The sequence below is a fragment of the Phyllobates terribilis genome, unplaced genomic scaffold, assembly GCF_046119375.1.
Source record: "Phyllobates terribilis strain yellow unplaced genomic scaffold, ASM4611937v1 Scaffold_3__8_contigs__length_932513732, whole genome shotgun sequence".
NCBI classification, from domain to species: domain Eukaryota; kingdom Metazoa; phylum Chordata; class Amphibia; order Anura; family Dendrobatidae; genus Phyllobates; species Phyllobates terribilis.
Genome location: NW_027362763.1, coordinates 60,728,219 through 60,741,694, shown reverse-complemented (window position 1 = coordinate 60,741,694; position 13,476 = coordinate 60,728,219). Strand labels below are relative to the sequence as shown.

Below are 13,476 nucleotides of genomic sequence, written 5' to 3'. Positions count from 1 at the left end.
TCCACCGGGTAGGCACATCGCGTTTTAGCCTGTGAAGTGGCAGGCTCAACGACTTCTGTAGAGATGTAAGTCGCTGAGCTGCGGGATGCGAACGGCGGAAGTGAGCACACAGCGACCGTGCCCTCTGCAGAAGGCTATCTAGTCCAGGATAGTGGCCTAAAAATTGCTGGACACCAGGTTCAACACGTGAGCCATACAAGGCACGTGTGTGACATTGCCCCGGCGAAGGGCCGCACTGAGGTTTGCAGCATTGTCGCACACGGCCTTCCCTGGTTTCAGGTCCAGTGGAGACAACCATTCATGAAACTGGTTCTCCAGAGCTGACCACAACTCCTCAGCTGTGTGACTCACATTTCCCAGACATTTCAAAGTAAAAACCGCCTGATGACGTTGAGCCCTGCTGCCAGCATAGTAAGGAGCTGTGCAGGATCCCTTCTGCGCAGTTAGAAAGCTTGTGGCATGACCAGACAGGCTTTGGGTGCAGGTGGAGGACCGAGAGGAGGTTGAGGAGGCAGAAGCAGTGGAGGAACTTCGAGATAAAGAGGATTGACGCACAACTCGTGGGGACGGCAAGACTTGGACAGCAGCCCCTTGTCCTGCTGTCACCATAGTTACCCAGTACCCAGTCAGCGACATGTAACGCCCCTGTCCATGCCTACTCGTCCAAGTGTCTGTGGTGAAATGCACCCTGTCACACACAGAGTTTCTCAAAGAAGCGGTGATGTTGTGTGCGACATGCTGGTGGAGTGCAGGCACACCTTTCTTTGAGAAGTAGTGCCGACTGGGCATCTGGTACTGGGGCACTGTGACGGGACATAAGGTCTCGAAAATCCTCTGTGTCCACCAGGCGGAAGGCAGCATTTATGTAGCCAAGAGCTTGCAGATGGTGAAATTCAACCTCTTAGCTTTCTCATGGCTAGGAGGAAATGGTCTTTTACTTGTCCATGTGAAGCCCAGCTGTGCTTGGCATCACAGACCCAGAAGGGTGTATTGAAGGACTCCTCCACAAGAGGCCCCCATAACCATTCACAAATCTGCACCTTCCACCTCAGACCACCAGAGGGAGCTCCTTAGGGAGATATATAAGGGAAGGTGGGGCCAGGCAGCCGTTAGTCTGTCAGAGTCTGGTTTAGCAGTGAGTCCAGTGCAGTCTGAGACGTGTTACCTCAGAGGACAAAAGCCTGTTCCAGCTCCTGCATTCTACCCTGCAGTGGAGCTTATCCAGATCAAGACTCGGTGTAGCTCAGTGAGGTGAGCTGTAGGTGTGCCGGCGCCATAAGATCGGTGAACCGCGGCACGCTGCCGTTTGTGTGAGTAGCCTATCGAGGGCTCGAGTAGGCCGAAGGCAAAGGAGTAGAGAGTTAGTTCATAGGGGAGCAGAGGAGCTTAGCTGGCTCACCCCGAGAAGAAGAATTTACCGGACACCGGGTCCGAAGCTTGCCGGGAACTCCACGACCCAGCAAGATAAACCGGAATCCCTGGAGAACTACAGGTCCCAGGATCGCTAAAGTGCTGATACGTACCAGAGCCAGGAGACACATAGGCCCCGTAGGTCGGGAGCGTGCACTCCAAGAGAAGGCCCTACCACAAGGTCAGCCAGTGCAGGACAGAGACAAAGTTAGGCCTAGCTCCAGGCAGGTCAGAAACTTATTATGCAGAAGCCAGAACCAGGAGGCCCAAAACCTGCTCATTGGGGAGGATCTGGACATACACCCTTCACCCTACAGTGCTCCGGGGAGTGCCTGAAATTCCACCAGTAAAAGGTACTGAAGTGACTATCGTGTCCGTCCTTGTTCTCGCTCTGGCCCAGAGTAGTCTCTATATCCTGCATCCCCGTTCCTATACTGCCCTGAGGCCCAGCTCTAACTGTGGAGAGCTATACCATCAAGCTGCCTTATCATCAGCCTCAGTAGACTGCGCAGCGCTGGTGATCCTCACCAGAAACCACAGGTGGCGTCACGAACTCTTTCTTTTATAAACTTTACAAATATCAACCCCTTTTAAGGAGAGACCCCAGGGTACGGGCCCGGGAGCCGACCACCGCGACATCCCTAAAGGCCAGGCCAAAGGCCCGGGTACCGAGTTATCCCCATTCCCCTGGGTGCCACATCCACATCTGAGGGACCGAGGGCTGGCTGTTGTGCTTAGACGGGGTTGAGAAGGGTGTCCCCGGCAAACTGCCGGTCTGTGAGGAAGATGCAGGCGGACATGTTAGGTTGCCTTGATCCAAAGGTGGTGCTATCAATGTCGGAGAGCGCTCAACACCAGCTGGTGTTTCCACCTCCAAATAAAATGATGACCTGACAATCACACTGGCTGTTGCGGGTAAAGAGGTGGCCGGTCTGCGTCCCAAAACAGGTGTGACTGCTCTCCCCCCAGTCACAGAGGATGAAGAGGCTGAGGGTGCACAAGATGTGGCTGATGGTGGTTGGCCCAGCCGGCTAGGCCGCATTGTAGCACAGTGAGCTTCCCACTGCAACTTATGCTTCATATCCATGTGCCGGTTCATGTATGAAGTACTCAAACTATGTATTTTTTGGCCTCTACTTAGCTTTTTCGGACAAATGTTACAGATAACACGAGTTGGGTCATTCTTATCGATCTGAAAAAATGCCCAAGCTATGCAAGGCTTAGCACCCATGCGACCTGAAGAGCCACTACGACTTGTGGTCAGAGGCAGAGTTGTGTTTGAGGATGCAGTTGTTGACGTGCTTCCAGTACTACGTCTCTGTCCAGGAAGGCGCAACCTGACCTCGTCGTCACTAGTATCCTCCTCCACCTCCTCTGCTGACCTCATCGACTGGCTGACTGTGGGTTGACAGTAAGTGGGATCTCCAACCTCGTCATCATCACCCTGTGTGTTATCACACCAGTCGTCCTCAGAGTCAACCTCTTCCTGCCCTGACAAAAATCTCAAGTTGTCGTTCCAATCAGGTATTTGAGTCTCATCATCGCCTTCCTCATTCTCTCCACCAACAGGAGATACAGTTTGGGAACGAGGGTCTACATTATGGTTGAGGTGGAGGAGAGCCCACTTGAAGGAGCACTTGATATCCGTTGAAGCAACTGTTTTTGTGCCTCATCTGGAATTTGTAGCGATTGGCGTGGCCGTAAGAAAGGGATCTTATCACATTGTCCACTAAAAGAAGTAGACATTTTAGTTTGGCTGGAAGATGGTCTTTCTTCTGCAGATGTTACTGTTGCTTTAACACCTACCCCACGGACACAACCTTTTTTTCCCTTCCCAACACACCTATTCCCCTTTCCACCATCAGCAGGCCTTTTTCCACTCATTTTGGTGGTTAACTAATTGACAACTCTGGAGTTGTTTGCACAAAAAACAATGGATGGGAACCGAGCAGAGCTGAGTGGCCAAACTGTTGTATTAGCCCAAAAGTATTGGCTGGGTTAGATGCAGTAAAACAATTTTATTACATACACAGGTGGTGGAGGTTAGTATAGATGGACTAATAGAACAAGTCCCATACACTGCTACAAGCCCAAATTTTTTTTCAGAGCTAGATGTAGATAAAAATTATTTTTAATTTGCAACCTGGTGGAGGTTAGAATAGATGGACTAATAGAACAAGTGCCACACACTGCTACAAGCTCAAATTTTTTTTCAGAGCTAGATGCAGATAAAAATTATTTTTAATTTGCAACCTGGTGGAGGTTAGTATAGATGGACTAATAGAACAAGTCCCACACACTGCTACAAGCCCAATTTTTTTTTCAGAGCTAGATACAGCTAAAAATTATTTTTAATTTGCAAACTGGTGGAGGTTAGTATAGATGGACTAATAGAACAAGTCCCACACACTGCTACAAGACCACATTTTTTTTCAGAGCTAGATGCAGATAAAAATTATTTTTAATTTGCAACCTGGTGGAGGTTAGTATAGATGGACTAATAGAATGATGCTATGCCCAAAAGGTTTTACTTGGCTAGGTGCAGTAAAAAAATTTGTATTCTATACACAGGTGGTATAGCTTGCAACACAGATAGGCTACTCCACTGACTAACACACACTGCAAGAGCCCAAAAAGGATTTGCTTAGCTAGATTTAGCTAAATGCTGTGAAAAAAACTTGCACAGCACTGGCACAGACCTACCTAGCAAAAAGTCCTAGGAAATGCTGTAACCTAGTCCTCAAAAGGACTGCAATCACAACTATCCCCTACTCCCAAGCTATCTGTAGATTTGTGCGAAAATTGGCTTGAAATGAACACTCAAAGTATAGCGCACACAGCAACAGCGGTGCCATCTAACACGCAGCTGCAGCAGTGAGAAAATGGTGGCTACGTGGAAAATGGCTGGGTCTTATAGGGCAAGGACATGTGACATACACTGCCAATGACACATGCCTTTGCTTGTGTGAAAAAAGCAGTTCGCTCCGTGTGTGCGCTGCTGATAGGCTGACAGATTGCACCTCCCCACTGTAAATGGGGGAAAGAGAAAAAAAAATGGAGATCTTCATTATTTCTGCAGAGATCCATCCCCTGCCCCTCCCCCCGCCCCGCTGTACACTCAAACTGCGTATTAACATTAATTTTCAGCATTACTGAGAAAAAATCCAGTTATGATTTTGGTGCATGAACAGTTATGGAACATAACCTCGAACAGCCGGATTTTTTTCAAATTGTTCGTGTTCGCCGAACGGCTCGAACACCGCCCAAAACAGCTCGAATTTGAGATAGGCAAACAGTTCGAGTCGAACACCGCTCATCTCTAGTGATAATATTAATATATTATAATAAATGTAATTAATATGTTGATATGAATATTGAGCAGAATTCATATCTGTCTATTGGTTCGTTCTCCGCAACAGTCATGGTCTCTCATGTGATCTCTTTGGAAAATTAATTGCCCACCCTTGCCTTAGATAGTAATAATGCCCCCTGTGTGCCGATACTGAATAATAATGCCCCCATCTATGCCTGATAATAATAGTGCACATGGGGTTTCTTACAATAATAATATTGCAGCTCATGGTATGCAAGGGGCTTATATTAATATGGGGTCTACTAGTAGATACATAGGGGGAGAGGGTTAATAAGAGGCTTTAATACAGAGCCCAGACAGGCTGTACTATAACAGCAGGTGAAAGGGGGAGGTAAGAGGAGGAGCAGGCATTCTGATGCTTAGGCTTGAAGGGGAATAGAGCCTGTAATAACACAGCGGGGCAGGCGGAGGGTTGTGTTTATTAGGAGCTTAGACCCGGCTGCTGCATTCAATGACACTTTACATAAAAATGTGTTCCAGCGATGAGACCGGAGGGGGTGTCAGTGCGCATTGGGAGGCACGCTGCGCTCCAGCGAGAGGTTTCCTCCCCATACAGATACCAGAAGGTCCATGCTTGAAACGCACAGTGGGCTCCAATAGGGGGCGCTGTTTTATGGATCTCATCAAGTATTTATCACATCATAGGTCCAGATTGGTTCCCATAATGGCTAGGCAACAAGACAACAGGGAATATAGGTGTATAGATATATTATAAATATAGAGGATGTATTAATATAGTGTAAATGTACCAGATATAATCGATGCACACACAAAGGAGAATCATTTAACCCTGAATCAATATTCAGTGCAGCCAAGATTAAAAGTATAGATAAAGAAAAGAAGTCCGTCCAAATGGCCGACTATGCCGTATAGAAGAGCGCAGCCACAATTGGCCTACACACTGTATGGTGATAGTCTATGTAATAGGGCCATACTGAATAGTGATCACACTATAACAATAGGCCATTCGATAATAAAATCCATCTAGTCTCTCGTTGAATGATTTTCTTATCCCAGTCGACCAACCTCGCTGGTAAAGGGACCACGTGTATAACGTATGCCCATATAGACGGCTTGGGAGGGAGAGCTGATCCTTCTGACAGATTCCCTTTAATCTTATAAGGAGACGAAGAGGGGCACTATTATTATTATAAGGAGACCCAGAGGGGCACTATTATTATTATAAGGAGACCCAGAGGAGCACTATTATTATTATAAGGAGACCCAGAGGGGCACTATTATTATTATAAGGAGACCCAGAGGGGCACTATTATTATTATAAGGAGTCCCAGAGGGGCACTATTATTATTATAAGGAGACCCAGAGCAGCACTATTATTATTATAAGGAGACCCAGAGGGGCACTATTATTATTATAAGGAGACCCAGAGGGGCACTATTATTATTATAAGGAGACCCAGAGGGGCACTATTATTATTATAAGGAGACCCAGAGGAGCACTATTATTATTCTAAGGAGACCCAGAGGAGCACTATTATTATTATAAGGAGACCCAGAGGGGCACTATTATTATTATAAGGAGTCCCAGAGGGGCACTATTATTATTATAAGGAGTCCCAGAGGGGCACTATTATTATTATAGGGAGAACCAGAGGGGCACTATTATTATTATAAGGAGACCCAGAGGGGCACTATTATTATTATAAGGAGACCCAGAGGGGCACTATTATTATTATAGGGAGACCCAGAGTGGCACTATTATTATTATAAAGAGACCCAGAGGGGCACTATTATTATTATAAGGAGACCCAGAGGGGCACTATTATTATTATAAGGAGACCCAGAGGGGCACTAATATTATTATAAGGAGACCCAGAGGGGAACTATTAATGTGATAAAGAGACCTAAATGATCATCCTAATAAATTGGTATCACGGGGAGTAGTAAATTTAGATTTTCTCCAATGGTAGGCAGGGTCATATTTGTAATAGAGACCCTCATCGTTGAAAGTGGGTGTGGGAGAGTAACATGGGCCTGTGTGCGTCCTATGCCAGAGCTGGGCGCAGCCCCTAGTCCGGCCCTGTTCCCTCAGTAAAGATACTTCTTTTAGCCCCTAACACGGTACAAAGATATACATTGTCTTTTAGCCCCGGAATATGACTTTCTTATTGATACAAAACACTGTAATTTTTATTGTGTGGAACAGATACAAATAATTTATGTAAAAACATAATAATACTCTAACTGCTCAGAAGAGTAAAGCGTCCATAGCTCTATCATCCATGTCTGCATATGGTACCGATGCTCAGCCTATATTGTTGCCTCCTTAAGGGATGCTAGGCAACTTCCTTATAAGGTAAGCTGCCCCTTTAAGAGTAGAACACAAGATTCCATTATGACATCACAATTAACCATCACTACTTCTACAAGTGATTACACTCTAGTTGTCACTTTGACTTTCCGGTGTCATTGTTGTCGGTGTGATAAGCCATATAGCTAGTCATATACAGACTGCGCTTGGATTTACTGGAAATGTCTGGAATTCCTCCAGACAGACTTCAGGTGTTAGCACTACTCCAGGGGATTCTTACCACCTATGACCCTGACTTTGTGCTACCACTACCCGATGGCGTCCTCAGCTTCACTTACCGGCTGGTAATGGAGCTTGTGAGAGATTGCCTGACCAAATACAAACGAGGTCATATAAGCTCAGAATATCTTGAGCATTTACAGAAGAACATATGGACATTAGTACAACAGGTAAATAGCGGACAATCTGCAGAAATCATATAGTAATAATGGAAAATAATAATGGAATATAAGTTTAACCTGTACCAAATACCCAGATAAGAATAGCCGGGGAGCAGTAATAGGGCATACAGGCTACATGACAAGGGAGAGGGTGATATCTACAGGGTTATTGGGAGGGTTGTGGAGGTAGGGGGGAATTGGATTGGTTAACCAATTATGGACCACAGAGTTTTCAGTTGTTATGCCTTCATTTTTTCCTCACTTTCTTTCAAGAGCCATAAATTAGTTATTTTTCCATTGACATAGACATGTGAGGGCTTGATTCTTTTGCAGGACAAGTTGTAGCTTTCAGTGGCTCCATTCTATTTACCATACATTGTACTGAAACAAGGGAAAAAAATTCCAAGTGAGATGCAATGGTTCTTTGTGTCGCTATATTCAGGGACCCATAACATTTTAGTTTTCTGTCGATTGGGATGAGTGAAGATTTGAGTTTTGCAGTGAACTTTGTGTACATAGAGTGTCATAGAATCATAGATTCTATGGGTGTTTTGGTTGTTTATTATTAATGTTTTTAAGTGAAATGAGAAGACAAAAAAAAAACACAAATCCAATTTTTTTTCCTCTTTTCGGTGTTTATTGATCGTATTAATTAATTCCCTATCTTAAAAGATCAGACTTTAACAACCGCATCAATATCAAATATGATCATTAATTTTTTCCTTTCTTTATTTTAAATGGTGAAAAGAGGAGTGATTTGAACTTTTATATTTTTAACATTTTTTTAAATCTTTTCTTCTTTATTTTAAATTTTTTTTTTTCGTTCCCTTAGGGGACTTAATCCTGCAAATCGCTCATACTATATATTGCAATACTACAGTATTGCGCTATATAGTGAAAATCTTGATCTCCTCTGGAGCTCAGCCTATAGCTAAGCTTCACAAGGAGGACCGTGGTTTCAGCAACGGAGGTCTTCAGCAGACCCCTGGTTGTCCTAGAAATGCATTAGACCCCTGTGATCGCCTTGTGGAGGGCCGATGAAAGCAAGAGTGCTCAGGCATCGGTGCATGCACAATTGAAATGATACTGTCACAGACTGACAGCTTTATTTAAATGGTTACCAGAAGAATTCTGCGTTGTCCACGGTTTTTAGGGACAGATGCTGGCTATTTCATATACGCATGTTTGGGGAGCTCAGCTCCTGAGCCCCCTCCACATGTGAGGACCCTTCCAGGATGTTAATAACCCGTACATTTGCGGGAAGGAGTTGAGGAGCTGGGTTACAGGGGGACAATAAAAGGAAGAAGGTAGGAGTTTCACGTTCCAGCATCCAACCAGCCCTTATAAAGAGATGGGAGGAAAGTTTGAAGGCTGGCACTTGATAAGTAGAGGTTTTGGGACGGTCACAGCGGTGGGGGATAGGTTTGGGTCAGAGTCTTGATAAATGTGATGTCCTTTGGACGGAGGTTACTGTTGGGGGAATAGTGACTTTGGTTACATCTCAATATAATTAATTAGTGGACTTCGGTCCTGTGAGGATAGTGGTATTAATGTGGGATATTAATGCCTTAACCCTTGTGTCGGTGTGGTGTCGGTGTGGTGCGGCTAGGGTCTAACTCTTAATTAGGTGTTGTTTTACTTCTGGTTTAAAGCCTATTAGATATCTACTGTATATAATTGTAGGGCTATCATTGTTGCAGTCACCCCGCGTTTTGAGTTGGAGTCTGCTGTGGCCATTTTACACAGGTCACAAGCAGCCATGTGTCTTATATACATACATTGGGTATGGAGGGAGGACGTGGGGATTTAAAGGTTTACAAGCGACCGGATCCCTCGTCAGTTGTCATGTAGTACTTGTAGTGTAGATAGCATAAGTAACATGGTGATATAAATGGCCTCCTCCGTTTTGCTTTTTCTCTCATGATTTTCCTTTCTTCTTTGTTTTCATCTCTATAGGCTGAAGAAAAATCCCAAAGTGGAGAATTGGCCTTTATTAAACAACTGGCCCAAAATGTCCTGCTTGTACTGGAGTATCCGGCCTACTCAGTGGAGCGCCTGGTAAGGATCTATCATCTTCTACATCTCATGTCCTTGTTGTCTGATCTTCTCCAGATCACCAGCCATATAGCAGAAGCTCAGGTTCATGATGGTGGAGGCCTCCCTGTCCTCTCTAGGCAGACACAGGTTTCCATCTCATGTCATTGTTCTCTGATCTTCTCCAGATCACCAGCCATATAGCAGAAGCTCAGATTTATGATGGTGGAGGCCTCCATGTCCGCTCCAGGCAGACACAGGTCTACATCTCATGTCCTTGTCTCAACTTCTCCAGATTACCAATCATATAGCAGAAGGTCAGTTTCATGATGGTGGAGGCCTCCCTGTCCTCTCCAGGCAGACACAGGTCTACATCTCATGTCCTTGTTGTCTGATCTTCTCCAGATTACCAGCCATTTAGCAGAAGGTCAGATTTATGATGGTGGAGGCCTCCATGTCCACTCCAGGCAGACACAGGGTATTTTATGGCCACCTGTCCCTGTGGCTTCATCATCTGTGAGGACAGTCTGTACTCAGTGGTGCGGAGTTTGTATTTCCGCCTGTGTCTTTGTATAAGGGGGATATCTCCTATAATATAATAGTGTCTGTGCAGGGTCCGGCTTGTATCACGTCCCCTACATCTGCTGCAGTGTAATCATCATGGACATAATATACAAGAGAGACGTTACTGCATCTTCAGCTTTTATTCCCCTGCAGTTTCTATGTCTTAATGTCATTTCTTATTCCTTTTTAGGCCGCGATCGGATCATTGAACCTGGGGAGAAATCCTTGTAAGAGCGACTATAAACCGATCAAACTGATCAGCAGTGGAGCCTTTGGGTGAGCTTTACTTTGGTATTATATATATTTCCCAGGGCTCCTTATGACGATGTCTCTGCGTCCTTCTCATGTTATGTTCCCATGGACAAATTATGAGTTCACATCATGGTCCACATCTATCTGTCACTATTCAGGTCAGTTAGGATGTGACGTGGATGAGGACCCCCCATTGGTGATCATTTGTGGAGTGTTATTTTATGTATTTATAGACATGGTTTTCTAGTGATGGTCCCACATTAATCATTAATACAGGAGATCATTTGATGAGATCTATAGATAGATTGTTAATAAGAATTTATAGTAAATCATGTTTTTTTCTCCTCTCCAGGGCCGTCCACTTAGTTCGCCATAAAGACACAAACCAAGTCTGCGCTATGAAGAAAATGGACAAGGAGAACCTGAAAAAGCCAAAGAGGCTTGAATGGGCCTTTCTGGAGAGGGACATCTCAGCATTCGCAGATTGTCCCTTTGTGGTCTCCACGTTCTGCTCCTTTCCTACTAAACTTCATCTATGTATGGTCATGGAGTATGTACCAGGTAGGACACATCCATTGTATCTATATCCAGCCCACGTCTGCTTAATCCTAGCACCTATATATGACCACAATGTGCCCACATGGACGGTTACATGTCCTCTTTGCAATTATTATAAGTCATCTGTTACCAAGATGCCTGAAAAACCATTGATCTCTATGAAAGTCCCCCAGTATGTCCTCGCTGAGCACGGCAGCAATTTCCACTATGGGTAAAAGGAAGATTTGTCTTTTTGAAGAGTTTTTATAGATAAGAACGTTCACAGAGAAAAAAATTAGAGGCTCGTAGATGAGGCTTTGTCTCTATGTATAGGGTCTATCTGCAGTATACAGTATACGCACTACATTATACAGTATATATAGACCATCCTGTCCCAATGTCTCCGCCTTTTTCACATTCCCACTCATCATGTGTAATTTACATTGTAACAAACCCTCAGTTCTCATATTTGCTTTCTATTGTAGGAGGTTACTGTGGTACCCTTCTAAAGCACAGGGGTCCTTTACCAGTCCTCTTGGCCCGTATGTACATTGCGGAAACGGTCCTTGCTGTGGAATACCTGCACAGCTATGGTGTGGTGCACAGAGATCTGAAGCCTGAGAAGTAAGTGACCCCTCTAGCATATTAGAGGGGAAGAAAGTTAGAGTTTCTTATACAGTCTGTGGGTTATTACTTGGTGCTGACACCATCTTTTCTTTCACAGCCTCCTGATAACATCAACAGGACATATTAAGGTCACTGATTTTGGGGTTTCAAAACTCGGCCTCATGAGACCAAACTCAGACTTCTACAAGACTCCAACTAAGGACATCACCAAAGAGTTCCTTGATAAAGAGGTAGGCTTTACTTACAGGGTCTTGTACTTTACAGATCTCATCTCTTTCTCCTTCTCTGATTTATAATTTCTCTAGAAAAACATTTCCACTGATGTTATGTGTCGCAATTATATTTATTGATCATCATCTCCTTTTTCTGTTGGTTTCCAGACTGCTGGCACCCCTACTTACATGGCCCCAGAAGTTATCCTAAAGATAGGCTATGGAAGGCCTGTTGACTGGTGGTCAATAGGGATCATCCTATATAAATTTCTATTTGGATATCCACCATTTACAGGGGCTTGCAGAAGGAATATTTTACACAGTATCATCCAGGGTAAGTAAAATAATCTGAATGCTTGTGATGTCACTGTTATTTGACTTGAATAGTTCTGTAGTTTTTTCTAGCTTTGTTAAGGAATTTTTTTTTATGAAAATAAATGAAGAGGTTTTATTTCTTATAATATTTGCTTTTTATATAACAGATGATATACCTTGGAGATGTAATTACTTTCCTCCAACTAATGCTCGAGGCATCATCACTCAACTGCTCAGAAAAATTCCAGCACTGAGACTTGGAACAGGTAATATTAATAGTATTATCAATGAATTATTACAGCGTGACAAGACAAATGATGGGTTCCATGAGGATCAGCACTGAGGTTCTGTACTCTACCTACTTGTCTATTACCCATTCTTCATGCTATAATGTTCAATATATTTCCTTTATATCGGCTCTGTTACATCTTCAGTTCAGATTAACATAAATTCTACAGATATGGAGCAGTTTCTCTGACAATGACTGTATCACTTTCTTTCTTGTCTTCCTTTCCCAGGAGGCGCAAATGAGATCAAAATTCATCCATTTATGCGTGACTTAGACTTTGACAACCTTTTAAGTCAGAAGCCCCTGTTCGTTCCTGACCTAAAGTCAGATGAGGACACCCGCTACTTTATCAGTAAGTAAAATGAGACGTCATCTGCAGAAAACTGACGTGTGTCTTGTCTTTCATTTTATGTCAAAATCAGTTCCCATCATTATTAGTGATAACATGGTGACTGTCTGGGTATTATACTAATAATCTCTAATAACACTTGTATTTTTTAGCTCGAAGTAGCAGCTTCAAACATATGAATTCAGATGAGGGGGACACAAGTGAGGACAATGACTGGCCAGAAATCAAAAACTTTGCATCAACTTATCAAAGGTCTTCTAAAGTAAGTATGTGGCTAATAAAATGTATGAAACCTATAATTACAAAAAAAAATTAAATATATCTATTTTATATTTCTTTATCTGTTTTAGCTATATATCACCAATACTGGGATGATGACCAATATAGAGCCTATGTCACCTCCACAGTGTTCCCAAGAGAACAGTGATGGAGGCAATGAAGAGCCTATGTCACCTCCACAGTGTTCCCAAGAGAGCAGTGATGAAGGCAATGAAGTGCCTATGTCACCTCCAGGGTGTTCCCCAGAGATCAATGAAAAACGCTCAGAAATGTGAGTAGATTATTATTATTATGAGTAACACAAATCTAAATCTAGCATCCACCACCCCATGACTACACAATCTCTGTGGGTCTTACTTGTGATAACTTCAATAACAGCTGATTGTTGCGACCAACCATTCATTTCCAACTCACTACAGGCCAATATTACTAATTAGACTCCATTCTTGCTGGTAAAATGTGGTCTTGCGCAGGATATCTCCTCTATGTTGTCCTAATTGACCTTACAGACAGGTGTTCTTCCG

General features: G+C 43.8%; 1 protein-coding gene and 1 long non-coding RNA gene across 2 annotated transcripts; both read left to right on the top strand.

Annotated features, from left to right (window-relative positions):
* The first annotated feature begins 1,685 nt into the window (after window positions 1-1,685).
* LOC141257930 (uncharacterized) lies at window positions 1,686-10,364 on the top strand. Its single transcript, XR_012318132.1, has 3 exons — window positions 1,686-1,763; window positions 9,451-9,552; window positions 10,283-10,364. It is a non-coding gene; the product is annotated as an uncharacterized lncRNA (long non-coding RNA).
* A 1,033-nt stretch (window positions 10,365-11,397) lies between these two features.
* Window positions 11,398-13,166, top strand: LOC141258438 (microtubule-associated serine/threonine-protein kinase 3-like). The gene is made up of 8 exons (XM_073673437.1): window positions 11,398-11,505; window positions 11,606-11,738; window positions 11,889-12,054; window positions 12,203-12,301; window positions 12,554-12,676; window positions 12,826-12,935; window positions 13,024-13,115; window positions 13,160-13,166. Exons 1-8 carry the CDS (start codon window positions 11,426-11,428, stop codon window positions 13,164-13,166), a joined length of 810 nt encoding a protein of 269 aa, XP_073529538.1. The 5' UTR covers window positions 11,398-11,425.
* Window positions 13,167-13,476: the final 310 nt, after the last annotated feature.